At 45.2% G+C, this 15,718-nt stretch overlaps 1 protein-coding gene across 5 annotated transcripts; it reads left to right on the plus strand.

The window, feature by feature from the left end:
* Window positions 1-33: 33 nt before the first annotated feature.
* Window positions 34-14,904, plus strand: CCDC62 (coiled-coil domain containing 62). 5 transcript variants are annotated; one of them, XR_007629250.1, is made up of 12 exons: window positions 34-183; window positions 1,593-1,739; window positions 2,012-2,204; window positions 2,747-2,913; window positions 3,650-3,751; window positions 4,076-4,247; window positions 4,328-4,429; window positions 5,024-5,112; window positions 5,859-5,959; window positions 10,289-10,466; window positions 11,065-12,076; window positions 13,422-14,904. XR_007629250.1 is itself a non-coding variant. In XM_050318104.1 (11 exons), exons 2-11 carry the CDS (start codon window positions 1,704-1,706, stop codon window positions 11,197-11,199), a joined length of 1,275 nt encoding a protein of 424 aa, XP_050174061.1. In that variant the 5' UTR covers window positions 34-183; window positions 1,593-1,703; the 3' UTR covers window positions 11,200-14,904. The 5 variants fall into 5 exon arrangements, 4 of the variants coding, with proteins under 4 accessions (XP_050174061.1, XP_050174057.1, XP_050174059.1 ...); XM_050318104.1 differs by having other exon boundaries at window positions 11,065-14,904; XM_050318100.1 differs by lacking the exons at window positions 10,289-10,466; window positions 11,065-12,076; window positions 13,422-14,904 and adding an exon at window positions 6,557-7,701 and having other exon boundaries at window positions 38-183.
* The last annotated feature ends 814 nt before the right edge of the window (window positions 14,905-15,718 follow it).

Genomic DNA, 15,718 nt, shown 5'->3' on the forward strand with positions numbered 1-15,718 from the left:
TGGGTTTTTTTACATGTACTTTCCTCGAACTATCTTACAGGAAAAGAAGAATTTAAGTCATCAAAAGTTTTGGGTTTCATCTACTGAGTTTAACTGAATAAGGCGTGTGGCTGATGTACAGACACTTGCACCTCGGGCTTACCTGCAGAGAGTTTTAGAAATCAGAATGGAACAAATCTTCAGGTTTGTTAACACTGAAGGACAGTGAGTCCTGAAGTGGTCAGGCAGTTCCGTTGTGGGTCACAGCCAAGCGAATTATTTATTCTAGTAAGTGGAAACACTGAGGAATATGTGAATATGACTTGAAAGTTTATCCTGTTTTCATAATTTCAAACAGCCTCCTAACCCTGCTGGGCTTCTGGGGGAGGCAATTGCAGTGGCTTTGTGCTTTTGGTGTGCTGCTGGTTCAAAAATGGTAGTAATGAACACAAATTAATAGTGAAAATATTCCAGGGGCTCTGTTAGTGGGTGAGGGTAGTTCCAGCTGCACACTCTACTCTCTGTACTCCCACAAACAGCCTCGAGCGTCGATTTGGTGCTTTTTATTTCACTGCTCCATTTAATAACAATAAATGCTCCCTGGTGGCACAGTTGTGGAAGTGACATGCTCCTGTCACTGTGAGTTGAAAAGCGAGGGACTGAAGTATCGCACGCCCTGTTCTCCACCCATAAAGTTTGGTTTTTTCAGTGATCTTTGTTTACAAACCTTTGGTTTAGTTGGGAAAGGTGTACTTCTGCAGTAGGGAATGGTGTATCTCCAGAAAACTCTGTAGTTGTCCCATTCAACTCTTAGAATTCTTTTCTAAGCTAAAATGTGGAGTTTGCTCTTTGTCTGCTTAGTTTCGGGGAGCCCTGCTCAGAACCAACTTGCCTCCCAGAAGGGCAGGCACTGGGATTGCAGAAGGCAGTGCTGTCCCCAGAGCAGTACTGGGTGCTTGGATGGGGAGTTCCAGAAGGTTTTATTTAGAGCTTGATTACTGTGATGAGCTGTAACATTCTGAAACTGCTTTAAGGATATGAAAATAATTGGTCTTCAAGCGTTCTAGAATTTTTTTAAGTGATTTGTCTATGATTGGGCTAATTTCCCCTCTGCATGTGACGAAGCAAAGCGGTATTCTGCATTTTACCTAACTGTCTTGACCCCAGACATGCAAGGTAGTCACCTCCAACCTGCATCATCCCGCTGGGCTCTTACTCTTAGCCTCACCTTATTAACAACGTTATTAATTACCGCGTTTTCCCGGCAGCCACAGCCCCGCGGGCGGGTCCGGGGACTCGAACCCGCGGCCCCGGGTCTCGAACCCGGCGCCCCGCGGGGCGGAGCTTCCGCCAACGGCGGGCGGCGGCGGTGGGTCGGGGGCGGCGGAGGGTGCCGGGGACAGCGGGGCTGAGGGCAGGGGACCCCCCCCCGGGGCCGGGAGGGGCCGGCCCAGCCGTGCGGGACAGCGCGGGGGCCCCGCAGACCGCCCCGGGGAGGGAGGGAGGGAGGGAGGGCGGCCCGCCCGGCGCGGGGGTACCTCAGGGCCCCTCCCAGGCCTGGGCGAGGCCGCCCCCGCCTCGGTCCGCGCTCAACGGCGTTTGTCGTCCCTCAGGTCCCCAGCCTCGGGGGTCCTGGGCTCAGGAGCCTCCATGGTGGACGTGGCAGCCCCGAACAGGTCCCGGTGTCCGCGAATGCCCGGCAGCGCTCTGGCCCCCGGTCCCCCATGAGTTCATCACTGCTGCGCTCTTCTTCGTCCCAGGTAAAACATGAAAGTACCGGTGACAATCCACTCTATTTTCGGCAGGAAATTACTCATTGTGCTGCCGACGGCTTGAGTCGTGGACCACAGGTGGCACCACTTTGTACTGCGGAGGGTTTCAGGCCGAGGCCCGCGGCCGTGAGGAACTTTTTAGAATGGTTTCTATTTATGATATAAACGTATTTCAACTTAAAATAAAACCCTCGAGTTTATTATCAGAGAACTTGTCGCTTGCCTGTGTTGAAATGCATTCCATATCTCACCTGTTACAGGCACTTAGCCCAGATCGTGAGAACAGCATCATTAAGAAACAGAGACAAGAACTCCAGCTTTTAATTGCAGAACTGAAAGAGCGTGACAGGGAGCTCAATGACATGGTTGCTGTGCATCAGAGACACATCCAGGCCTGGGAAGGTGATCGCCACAAAATACTGACTTTAGCAGAGCGATGCAGCTTATTGACCAGTAAGTGTTGTGAATATGAAGAGTAAGATTTTGGTCTTTTAAGTACATTCAGGTGCTTTGACCCCTCAATGACAGCTTTGCATCATTTAAAGAACCATTTCCTACCCTTCAGCCTTTAAATTGCATTGTCTCTTTCTGACATCTAAACTTCCACCGTGGTACTGAAGCGATCTGATTTTGGAGGGGGTGTGAGAATCAGAAGACTCTTCCTCATTTGAATGTGTAATTTGCTTCTGTGAATTCTTTAAAAAATAATGTGGTTAAATAAATGTGGGGGAGAGAGAATAATTTGCAACGTGCTGGTGTGCTGCAGAGCCCTGTGCCCTGAGGTTGTGCTGCACAGAGCTGGCATCACCCACAAACCACCCAGTGAAACACCTGGCAGCTCTGAGCAGCTGTTCATTTCTGAATCACATGGTTTTAAACAACTGGATTAAATTATTTTGAAGATTTTTAAAAAAAATATTTCTGAGATTTAAAAAAATCGCATGACAGTCTCTGAGCTGTTTTCTCACAGACAACCTTGTCTCCTTTCTTTTCAGGTGAGCTGAACAACAAAAATGGAATTATAAAATCACTGACCAAAAGGCTGAAGTTCTTAGAATCTCAGCGGAATGACAGTCAGGCAACACTTGAAAATACACAGCAGAAGTTTAAAGAGCTGACTCAAAAAGTAACAGATTCATCTGTTCACTGCCAGGCTCTGGAGGTAGGGGTTGAGTAATGGTCTGGTTTTACAGTCTGTGCATGTACAGGATGCCAGTGGCATATGGGAATTTCACTGGGGAATAAATAATTCATATTAGGGCTCCTGAGTTGCATTTGTCTTTTAGTACAGTAACGTGAGATCAAAATAAAGGACTGAGTTGTTGGGTAAAAAAAAATAAGGGTGAAAAATTTTTCTAAGTTAAAATGTGGAGTTTGCTGTTTGTCTGCTTAGTTTTGGGGAACCCTGCTCAGAACCAACTTGCCTCCCAAAATGGGAGGCACTGGGATTGCAGAAGGCAGTGCTGTCCCCAGAGCAGTACTGGGTGCTTGGATGGGGAGTTCCAGAAGGTTTTATTTAGAGCTTGATTAGTGTGATGAGCTGTAACGTTCTGAAACTGCTTTAAGGATATGAAAATAATTGGTCTTCAAGTGTTCTAGAATTTTTTAAGTGATTTGTCGATGATTGTATGATTGGGCTAATTTTCCCTCTGTATGCAATGAAGTCAAGCAGTATTTTATCAAGCATTTTATCTGTCTAATTGAACTAAGATGTGCAGGGTATTAAGACCCTTGATCACAAGCAAAGCAGGGAACAATTTTTACTCCAACCCTCTTTTCCCCAGCTTGCTCAGGATCCCACATTGCCGCTCACAACGTTCAAATAACATCATTTGCTGGAAAAAAACACTGCCTTTGAATCACTGAAGCAGTAGCTGACGCTTATTTCTGTTCTCTAGGAGAAAAATCAGGATCTCCACTGCTCAGTTTTGCAGCTGTCGGTTAAAACAGGCCAACTGCAAGCAAGGGAACAGGAGCTCCTCACTATGCTTAGAATGAAGGTAACAACTGTCCTCTCGAGGGCACTGAATGTGGTCACTGCAGTGCAGTTGTTGGTGACTGTACCATGGGGGTTCTGTCACTCTTGGCCTCACTCATATTTAAATCTTAGGCTTGTTTAAGTGGGGAGAAATGGTCAACAAACAACAAACTGGTTTATTTTCATTAACAAGCCCATTTCCAGGCTTTGATTTTGGTTTTCATTCCTCAATTCAGAAGAAAATCCATGAAGTCACTGTAACTAACGGCAGTGGGATGCACTGTTGGTTTGCCAAAGTCCATCCATAATATAAAAAATTAGGAATCCATTCTGTTTCCTCTTTCAGGACAATGCTTTAATTGAAACAACTGATCACATTAATGAGTTTACATGCAAATTGAAAAAGCTGGAAAGTGCATTGCGTGCAGTGAAGTCCGAGGACTTCTGTCTCAACAGAGAACAGAAGGAGCTCAAACTGACACTGAAAGAGCTAATGCTTCAGACAAATAAGCTGAAAGGTAAATGTTTATTCTGGGCTCCTAATTTGGTGTAGATTAGCACGGTACCTTTTCATTCTGGGAAATATTTTGGTTTGTAGATGTCCTCTCTGAAAAGATGGAGGAGAACAGCAAGCAGCACGAAGAAATCCTTCACCTGAAACATGAAAATGGCTGCTTGAAGAATGAGCTGGCACTGGCAGGTGAGGGTGGGCAGTTGGCTTTCCATGCCTTAGCTTTCAACAACTCAGGGACTCCTAGACAGCAATTCACTAATATCTGTGAAGGAGGCAGCTTCTTATCCACCTTCCTTGCAGTTTAATAAAAGGATATCCCTTGTGTGCCATTCTTGTGTGAAAGCAATATCTGGGGTTTCTGCAGGGACAGTTTATAGAACCTTGTGAAAGCACAAAGTTCACCAAAGTGATTACATGTGGAGGAGTAAATGGCTCAGAACGTTCTCTCCTGAAAACTTCTGAGACTTTCATGTCTCCTCTTTTTCCCCCCTTTCCTTTCTGAAAAAGTTAGATAAGTCAGTCAGTGAAGCACATTATTGCTGCTGGTAAAATAAATCCAGGTGCTGAGGAAAAGTTGAAGGAAAATACTTGATTGTTTAGTTGTCTCATGGGTTTTGTGCTCTTTTTAATTTGGAGGGGAAACAGATCCCGCTGATCTTAAGGAAATGCTTTTGGTTTGGTTCGGTACCAGCTTCTACTGCTACACAGCATTGGCAAAAGCACCTGCTTTGTGTCTACTCACTTTTAAGTAATTCAGAAATTGTCTGTGTTTTGAAACAGTGGAGAAAGCCGAGAGGAAGGATGAACTTTATCAGTTTGCCAAGTCTAAACAGGCGCGGATTGAAAAGGAGTTATCCAGTTTGCGACAGGTACAGCCCTGACCATGTCCCTGCTCTCAGGTGATAAAAGCCCTTTCAGGAACATCAGACCTGCATGGAACAGTACAAAAAAAAGTTAGATCTGGCTATTATTAATTATTATTGTAGGAAAACAATTAAATTTTCTGGTTCTGCCGTGCTGGGGTCGCTGTGCAGTGTTGATCCATTGGGGTTAAACTGGACAGCCCGTGGTGCCAGGCTGGGGAAGGCACGTGAAGGGCAGCAGGACTGGGGTGTACACACCTGCCCCAGGTGAAGCCTGAGGGACATGGTGTGCCAGCAGATCAAGAGAGACTTAAACCCTGTGCTCTCAGCTGAGGCTCTCAAGGCATGTTCCATTTTTCTTTAATTGCAAATAATTGGTGGGTATGTTATCTTCTGCATTAGCTTCACAAAAGAAATCCCCTGCAGTGAGAGCAAAATCCCTTGATCACCTGTAAATCTGTAACATTGAACAGCGTAATAACAACGTGTATTAAATACCAGGTAACAGTAATGATGTTGTATTTGTGGTTCCATATTAGAAGAGCACTGAATTCTTTAATAGAAATCCTATTTATTGCTGCAAAATGTTACTTTCCTAATACATGCAGAGATGTCCTCTTAGATTTGGAAGTCTTTGACAATAGTTTGACTGTGGGTATTGGTTTATAAAAACAACTGAGGATGTTATTTGGAAGACAAGCGATGTTCCTGCAGCCCAGACTTTCACTAATGCCCATCCCTGTCTTTTCCAGGTCTTTGTAAAACAGCAGAGTGACTTACAGTTCCTTCATGGCAACTCAGAGAGCCCTCAGGCCTCAAGGCAAAAACATGAAAAGATGGGAAGCAGAAGGAGGTAAAGTAACCTTTTTTTTTTTTTTTTAAATAGTTTGTTCTCAGAGAGAGACTTGACTGTTCAAACACAACTCACATCCTCCCAGAGGTGTGTGCTGGGTCAGGATGGCTTTGCTGGACTCAACCACAAACATCCAGTGAAGTTCTCAAATATCTTGTTTTTTATTTGGTCAGGAGGCACCGTAAACATCAGTCACAGACTGAGGTGTTGTGTCAGGCCAGACAGCCCATGGTTTTTTACAAAATGAAATAGTCTGGTGGTAGGGGTGTTAATCTGGCTTGCTCCTGCTTTTGTTTAAAGAGCAAAGTTTATTTCAGGAAGTAAACGTTAAATTAGGGAATTGGTGCACACCCTGGAGGTTCAGACAGAATCACCACACTGTGTAAAACACGAGGGAACTCTCAGGCTGATTTTGGAAAGTAACAGCCAAATCTGGGCGGAGTTCTGTCGGGTTTTGGCAGGATACAGCTGCCTGTGGGCATTTGAGCTCCCACAGAGCCGTGGCAGCAGCCTGTGCTAGGGTAGAGCTTTGGGAGTGCAGTGGTGGGTGCTCTTTACCTGCAGTGTTTCTGACTTGTTTTTATCGTGCCGTTGTAGCACAGGGGTGACATTCTCTGCCTCTGAAAGCCACGGCAAGACACACATGGGTAGGACTGAGGGCAGCCACACGATGTACAAGGAGTGGGGAACTGCACCATTTCCAGAAAGTAGGGTAAAAACCACCCTTGAGATGTGTGGAGTAGATAATAGACAGTTACTGAATGCATCAGACTTGGAGGAAACTACCTCAGCCTTCTTAAAGCCGTGTCAAAAAGTTGTGAAAGGCTTGGCTGTCCCCGTGGAAGAAGGAGGAAAGCAGGATGTTGCATCAAGCTTTGATGAGCTAGACAGTGAAATATTTCGTGAGGCAAACGGCACGAGACCGTTGGGAAACAGGGAAATCGGTGACGAGGGAGTGGAAAGCAGAGACCGACGAACCTTTGAGACATCTATACCTTCCTACGAGCGTTGGCTCAACATCCGATCTCGCGTGGATTTGCAGAGCACTTTGATCCAGAACGGCACCGCGGCCGACAAGGCCGGTAGGAAAATCAAAACCGGGGAAGAGAGACCCGGAGTTCAGTCTGGCCAAAAAAGGACCTCTGTGATTCGCAAGTCGGAGTCTGACTCCTGCCTTGGGAACTCCAGCGCGAGCGGAAGTGCCCGGTGGAAGCCGGTGACGGATCAGGAGTGGCTGGAGATTTTCAAACCCATTGAAAGAGATGGAAGCGTATGCAGTGGAAAAGATTGCAGCTGTTTGGATTCTACACAGTAGATGAAATGTGCCAGCTCGTGAAGGTTATGAGCTTTTTGCACTTCACAGATTGGTGTAAGCTGGAGTTATGTAGAAGCTTGGGTGTATAAACTCTCACTGGTACCTCAAGCGATGTTTAAAGTAACTGTTGTTTAAAAATTGGTCTACCCAACTTGAAAAGCAGCGAATTCGAAATAAAAATAGCTCTTGAAGTATGATGATTCTATTTTTATGCATTTGTTTTTTTCTCATCTCTTATCCCCAAGAGCAGCGTGGGCAAGAGAAGCTGCAACACCCCAGAACTTGCCAAATAAACTAATTGAGAAAACCACAGATTTTAAAAGTCTTGTGATGCTGCTTGTAACTCTTGATGGGTAAAATGTGTTCTGCCCAGAGTGGTGTTTCTGTGAGGCAGGAAACAGCTCCAGGTTTTGTGTGGTGCTTTGGTGACTGGGTTATTTCTGTTGAGAAGTCACACCGTGGCTGGGCACGAATCTAGGCCAGGCTCTGAGCACAGGCTGCTGCCTCACTCAGGGCAAGAAATGAGATGGCAAGATTGAAAGGACAGCAATCTGTCCACTCTCCAGTTCGTGTGGGACTCTTATCCCTCTGTTTATGCTGGGGGAGGAAAAGGACACGTGGGGGATTAGCAGAAGGAGGTTTTTAATGCTCAGAAATGCCGGAAAAAGGCTCAGGTGTCTCAGTGGTGTTGGAAAGTAGCCAAGATAAAAATGCTGCTTCGCATTTACAGGAGTGGTTTTATGCCTGCATGAGCAAAGGCATCCAGAGCTGGGACTTGCTGTGGATTTGTTGTCTTGGTTCCTTTATCTCCTTTCAAAAAACTGATTTGCCAGCTCTATTATAGAAGGATTTCTGAAGTTTTACAGAGATTTTGTGGCTGCCTTTTAGCTAGAGGAGAATCTTTCCAGCTGGTAGTTTGACAAGTACAGTAAATGAACAGCTGTTTAAACCTACTGTGAATGTTTGCCAGCAAGTCTGCCCTACATGCAGCCAGATTAATGTTATGAAGCAGGGGGATCTGATGTATGGATGCTTTCAGTCCACGTGGCTTTTAAAACAGAAATATCATAGAAATGGTTGCTGCAGTGAGACAGACCTGTTCAGAAACAAGGTGAATGAATGGGCAGCCACTGAAAAAGAATGCTGTCCTGGCACATTCCCCCAGGGCTTAGCTGAGCCTTGTGTGTGGTGTGGGCTCTCTCTGGTTTCCACTGTCTCTCAATCATTCAAAAGACTCCACTCCCCTTACACCTACCCTGACCTTTCTTACCTACCCCCCAGCAGCAGCAATGACACACTGCCATCCCTCCAAATCCCTTCTGAGGCTGGATAATGAAAACGTGCTTTCACTTTTTGTCTTGCCCTATTTGTCTTGTCCTTAAGTGAATTTTAGGGGAAAAGGAACAAACTCAAGCCAGGCAGTGCTTACAGAGCAGAGATCCCTCAGTGAGGGGAGGGGGCTGTGCTGCCCATTTGGGATTTGCTGCCGAGCTATCCGGTTTTCTTGATGCCCACACTCGGTCCTGGGGCCCTGCTAATTGGAGATGGATTGACTCAGTGCAAATCCCACACTGTCTGCTCTCCAACCTCTGCTGGCTTGGATTTGCCAGGGAATAAATCCTCGCCCTGTAAATGGGAGGAAGGCAGGAGCGTTGCTTCTGAGGAGGGATTAATGGCAGGGACCAAGCACAGCGTTCCTCCTGAGACTTGAAGCTGGATCCTCCAGTTTTCCATTGCTGGTTTCGTAGTGCTGATGATGTAGTTTGTGTTAGGGAAGGGTGCTGGCACCTCCCTGTCAGCCCAGCAAATATTTTTGACATGAGTTCCTGAATTCTGGAACAGCCAGCAAGAAGGCTGTTGAATACCTTCTCCAGCAGCCAGGGGGATTGTGAAATCCCAGAGGGCAGGAATGGTTTCTGTGTGCTCTGACTTGGTGACTTCATTTATGTTGGACCAACCTTTGCAGCCTTTGGATTTTTATTTCAATTCTCATTTTAAAGGTGGAGCATCAGCAGGTACTTGTTCAGTCTGGACTGAGCCACCCATTCCTGAGCCATCTCTCTGCCTCCAAATCAAACCTGTTGTTCCCCCTCCCTCCCAAGCTGTGTGTTCTCCAAAACCAGCTGTGCCCATCACATCTCCTCCCATCCCTGTTCCAGGCTGCTGCAGCTCGTTCCCTCACGTGTCCACGGAACCTTTCCCTGTCAGAAGCACAGAAACATGAGCTTTTCTCTCTGAAAAGAGACCCTGTTGTATCCCAGTGTTTTACTGGAGTGGAATGGGACACAGAGCTGGCCACTCTCATGAGGGCTTTTTCCTGGATTGAGTGTCATTTAAAAATATTTGTAAGAGTCTTGCCGGGTGTGGAATGCATTGTTACATCAAAATAAGTATCTAAAGAATATTTAATTAAATATTATCAATTCAAAGATAGTATTTTCTCTAAAATACACATCCTTTTAAATTATTTACTGATCCAGACTGCGCGTCTGTTGTGTTCAGAAGTGTGATGAATACAGTTTGCTCTTGTATTTAAAAACAAGTAAAGTAAAGCCTCTTTGGGAAAGCTCTCCTGTGATCTCTGAGGAGAGATGAGAGCTGTAAAAGACTCTGAAATTCCCTTTAAAGGCACACCTACAAATATTCATTTGCCTAATGATTGATTAAAACCAAAAAGGGACTTGGGTATGAGAGGAGTAGCAGAGTATTGGGAGGAACAAGCACAGCCTTTGGTGTGCTCTTTGCAAGGTTAAACACACACTCAAGCACGTGGCCATGTAGCTGATTGGAACTGTTTGAATGTCAAACCATCGTCCTGGGGGGATGAAAGTGATCTGAGGAGGCTGTTAAACACAGGAACACTGGGAGGAACAGGGTAATCCCCAGTGCTCCGTGGTTTTCTTGGCTCAGGGCCCATGGTTATTTATGTTGTCCCACCATTTTCCCTTAAAAGTTCAAAAAGGATGGTGATTCTGTTCCTACCAATGTCTTAATTTTTTTTTTTTTTTTAACAGTGAAGAAAACACGGGTGTGAGTTTCTACCACTTGGATTCTCCCCGTTTGACAACGACCCCGGAGAGCAACACGTCCCAGAGATCCGTGGAATTCTCTGGTCAAGACTCCCCTCTGCACATCAGTGACCTGGCAGTGACTCAGCCAACAAGCAGATGCTGCAGTGCTGCCATGGACACAGTCAGTATCCTGTTGCAGAACGCCCTTGGTTGATGTTAAGGGGAATTATGACTGCAAATATCTCCCGGCGTGGAGGAACCAGGGACTCCAATGATGAGGCAGCAGGCTTAAGGCAAAGGGGACAAAATACTTTTTCAAAATAACCCCTCGTTGTCTCAGTATGCCTTGGACAGCATAAATGAGTTTTAAAAATACATATATAAGCTTCTGCAATGAAAAGCTTTGGGAGAATGGGTGCTGGCTAACAGGTGATTCCACTGAGTATCTGAGTACCTGTGGCCACAGTTATCAGAAGCCCTTGGACACTGTTTCTTTCCTTTTGGGGTTTTCCCGCTCTCTCATGTCTTTGTTCTCCCCTTTATCCCTGCAGTGCTGCTCTGGTGGGTGCTCTGTACAAATGCATGTGAAAATCTGCTACAAAACTGGCACCAGGACAGAGCTCTGTGTTTATTCGAAACACCAGCAGTTAGACAGGGCCTGTTACATTGCAGTACTTGGAACTGAAACATTTCAAGATTAAAATGCTGATCCGTGGTGTGTTATAAGCCTTTGAAATACTCCATATTGGTAACTTTGTCTCCCTTTCTGTCTCCTCCAGGGCACCAGTTCCCTGCTGTTGAAGCTGCATCGTGCTGTGGCCGAGTCTGGGCAGATGATTGCCCGTCTGAACCTCAGCCTTCTCCCCCAGAGCCCTCACCTCATTCCAAACAGCAGCCACATGGATACAGTATAGATTGTTCTCCCAGGACTAGGTTGAGGTGCTCAGGAATGCTGATTGGGGACATCCCATTCCTTGTGCTTGACTTGCACTCCATTAGCAAAGCACGAGGGGGATATTGTTTATTGAGAGACAATTCCTGCCTGCCTTAGCTGCAAGTACCTGAATTTTTTATAGGATTCTCTTAGAGGATCCTCAAGGTCATGACAGGATTTGACTTTTGCATGTGTCTAAACAGATGGAAGGAAGAAGTCATTTTGGGCCAAGCTGTAGGAGGCCTAGAAAAAAAAAGTGAACACTGGTTCTTTCTCACTTGAAGCACTTGAGATGATTTGTCAGGCTCAGTGCACACTCACCACGCTGCTGCCCCAGAGGCTTAGAGTCAGAACTGCTTATTATTGTGTTCATGGAAAGGAGGGCAGTGTAGGGAATAGGTGTTATGTAGGATAGTTTGGGGCATGAATTTAAACCAGACACGCAGCTTAAATAGATTCAGGGGGGTTGTGGGTTAATAATTTTAGTTCTTTCATTGCAGGGTCAGAGAATATACTCAGTGGTCAAAGAAAAAACCTGTATGTGGCTGTGTGGCAGTTTATTTTATGAGCATGAGCAGCGATAGGGAGTTGCTGTTGGGTATGTGGGCAGAAGGAGTAATTGGTGAAGGAGTCACTTGCTTGTTTTCATAAATATCCATAAGAATTTCTACCTTGTTTGACAAGGACATTGTACCATTTGTCACTAGAAATGAGTCCACTTGTGCTGATACACATCCCAGAGGGAGGATTTAGGCTCTTGGATTTAGAGCAGGCTGCTTTCTCCTCACACATCACCTCCCTCTGAAAATGCTGGACCACTTTTAGCCTCAGATGAACTTGGCCAGAACAACGTTGCTGTAAGTAACAGACAAAGCAATTTTTATAACATTCAGAGCCATAAACCCTTCGCTGTGCTGGGGCTGGCTGAGTGAGTGTAAAGGTTGTTGTGCCAGCGTTCGCACCAACTGAAAGGAGATTTTGTTTGGCAGCTCCTCTGCAGGATTTCATTCAGCAGGGAAGACAGCAGCAGTTTAGTCTTTTGCAAATCCATGTAGGAGGATTCCTGAAAAGCTCCCTACAACACAGGGCTTGCTTGTGGCTCCTGCCCAGCCCCATCAGCTGTCTGGCTCCTGCTGACTGGCTGGCACATCACAGCTCGGCCACTCGGGCTGCCCCTGGCTCTGCTTTAGAGCCCGAGCCTGCATTTTTGAGCTTGGAAATTGGCTCCTCGTTCAGAACTGGGGCTTCAGCAGACAGAACATAAAGCAGGCTCGTGGGTTCTGGGGGGAGCAGCTCCTGAGCCACATCTGTGGAACTCTGATCTACTTTCAGAGCAGTTCTGGGTAAAAACTCGTCAAGCATGTTTCTGTTAATCTATGCAGGCCAACTAATCTGTGCTTAAAACCAGGCTTACCTGAGGCTGTTTGAAACTGAGCTTTAAAACATAATAAATACTTTAGAATTTAATCAGTAAGAATTTGTTTGGGATGGATTCTGTGCCCTGCTCTGGGGGAGGGAGGAGAAGAGGGAACTGAGAATGCCGGTTTGAACCTGGCAGCTCTGGAATTTTTATTCTCTGAGTCCTTTGATTTCCAGGTAGGGTTTTTGCATTACAATATAGACGACAGAACTTGCTGCAACTCTGCACAAAAGCCAGTTATCTGCAGCAGAAGAAAGAGATGCTAAGCTTCCTTCTTACTCTATGATGTTCCATGAGCATGAAGGTGTTTTCAACTTGACCTTTATTTGTTTGCTTCCCTTTTTATAAATGCATCTGCAATATTAATACACATTATGGATTTCTGAGTTGAGCCTGACACAGGATTCTAAGTGCATTTCCAGTAAAACTCTTGTGAGTACTGTAACAGCAAACAGATATTAAGGCAGCAAATAATTCCTTTAGTCAAATAATTAAACTTTCCTCGAGCGTGTTCCTCGTCCTCTGGGCAGTCAGATCTCACAGCTCCATTCCCCAGTACCTGCAGGCTGTTTATTGTAGTTAAAACCCTTCTGTGTGTTATAGATAACAGGATCAAGGATGTGAACATTGAGAGACTGGGAAGTGTTTTCTAGGGCCAAGGCCAAGGGCTGTTTTAGGATATTGTTCCTGGGCTCAGAGCCCCAAAAGTAGAATGTATTGAATAGAGCTGTTTCAGAATATCCCAAGCAGCCTTGCCCACAGCAGATTGTTTTTTCTTTCAGAATCAGGAAATTTCTCACTCTCTGATTATTTGTTCCCCTGATGTGGATTGGATGCTTGCAATAGGCACCACATTGTCTGGTTCCGAGGACAAAAGAGTAACCAGATATGGTTAAAATCCTGAACACCACTCGAAACTGAATAAGAACCAGCAACAATGAGGAGAAAAACTGGCAAAAAAAGAGAAATCTTCCAGTGCTGACACAACCAAGCTCCTGCCTGCAGAGGGAGGGTATCACACAGCCAGCTGGGTTGTGAAGCTTTGTGGCTTTCTGGGTTTCTTCTCCTATGGATCAGCTTCGATCCAGCAGGGAAATGGTGCTCAGTTCCCTCTCAGATATTCCAGCTGCATTCCCCGAGCTGTTTCTGCCCTGTGGAGCCAAACCCTCTGTGCCCTGGGGAGTGGGGGTGCTTTGTGGCACCCTCATGTTCTGCTGTTCCTGCATTAAACCTGGAGACACTGAGTCTTCTCCCAAAATCCACCGGGTCTGTGGAGTGCAGCTAATGGGGCACTGGATGCTGAGTAGCTGGAATGCTGAAATGCTTCTGTGCAGAGCTGCTCCTTTCCTAAAAAGAGCCCCGAGGTGAAAGCAGCGTGAGCTTTTATAGGTCGAAGCCAACACTGAGAGTTGCATCCTGAAACCACTGATGTTCAAAAGTTTCAGGAGCAAATCCCCAAAAGTGCTGAGCCCTGTGCTGAGGCAGCAGAGTGGGGAGTGTGTGCTGAGCCTACAGAAATAATCCCATTTGCTTCAAGTGAGGAAGAGCCAGTGGAACAAACGCACCCACAATCCACTGTACATCCACGACAAGAGTTAGTGACTCTGCAAGTCGCTGCCTAATGCACAATTCCCATTTTCTTTGTGTGTTAAAAGGCACCGAATCGCTGTGATCGGATAAATCCGAAGCAGAGTTGGTAGCAGGTCCAGAAATAACAACATTTGTGCAGCTTCATACACAGAGGTGATTGAATTGGTTTTGGTTGTGTTTGTTGGGGTTTAAAATTGCTTTGAAACCGTCTGAGGGCAGGTGCACTGACAAACATCAGGGTAATTTCCTCTCTGGCTGCCAGGGATTGAGCCATTCTCCTCAGTTGTTTTGTCTTTAGAGAGGGATTGGGTGGGGGAGAGTTGAAGAACTGAGGAAAGCAGTGAGTAAAGGGCTATATTCAGTTTTGGACAACATAGCATGTGCCACTGCTCCTAAATGGTGACTCAGGGGCTGGCCAGGGACACAAAGATCACTCCTTTTCACAAAGCAAACTGGAAAGGTTTTATTCCCTACCACCCCCTTGGTACCACTGAGACTATTTTCTGTCTGTTAAGTGCTTTTACCTTTCTCCTGTTTGTATTTTTACTCTGTTCTTATTCTGTTTACAGTGTAAAAATGTGTGTAGTGAATTGACATACATGTGGTTGCTTTATATATTTTATATATTTTAAAGGAAATGTTCCTGCTTTTTAAAATAAAACTCTTTTAAATTTCTGTAGTAGATTAAGAAGTTTCTAACGCAGAAGTGATTCTGAGGACTGAAGAGCAACCCAGCAGTTACAGTGGAAATTTACCTCATTTTTTAACGTGGTTCTCTGAGTGTTTGATAGACCCACAAGTGGTGAAAAGATGTGACTCTGCTGGAATGTATTTTATCTTGAAATAAAACACAGAATGATGCCAAGATTAACAAAGCTATTTTTGTAGCTGAGAGCTCAGGTTAAACACTAGCTTGTTTTTTAAGAATCTGAAGTGAGTAATTGTTACAACATAGGAACTATTTTTTTTTTTATCTTTTTATTTTTTATGGTGTCTCAGAAGTATTTATAGAGTATGACACAGCCAAGTATGCTTTTTCTTTCTCTCGTTAGCATATTGTTTTTGTTCTGGACTTCTTGCCTTGTGGAGAGAGATGAATAATGTTTATAGGAAGTTCCCAATTAGTGTTGTAAGCAGGAACTGGGAAATGAATTGAAATGGGAGAGCTGTCACCCACAGCATGGGCAGACCAACTCTGTCACACTCAGGAGCTGGTTCTTCCAGCAAAAGTTTATAGGATCAGGTGTGTATGGGCTCTGTTTGCACTCTGGAGCAGCAGCCAAGCACCACATGACCCTTTTTTTTAGCATTTAACCTGGTTTTATCTTTGCCTATTGGGTAAGACACATCCTGTTATCGCAATTTGAACTTACTTTTTAACTAAAAGATCAAATAAGATAATAAAGGTGATACTTTGCTGTGTCTTTTCTTGCCTGTTTAACACACTGTCCAGCATATTTAGTACTTAATTCCTGATGGTTCTGAGCAC

The sequence above is a fragment of the Myiozetetes cayanensis genome, unplaced genomic scaffold (assembly GCF_022539395.1).
Source record: "Myiozetetes cayanensis isolate MyiCay16 unplaced genomic scaffold, myiCay2020 scf21, whole genome shotgun sequence".
Classification (NCBI taxonomy): domain Eukaryota; kingdom Metazoa; phylum Chordata; class Aves; order Passeriformes; family Tyrannidae; genus Myiozetetes; species Myiozetetes cayanensis.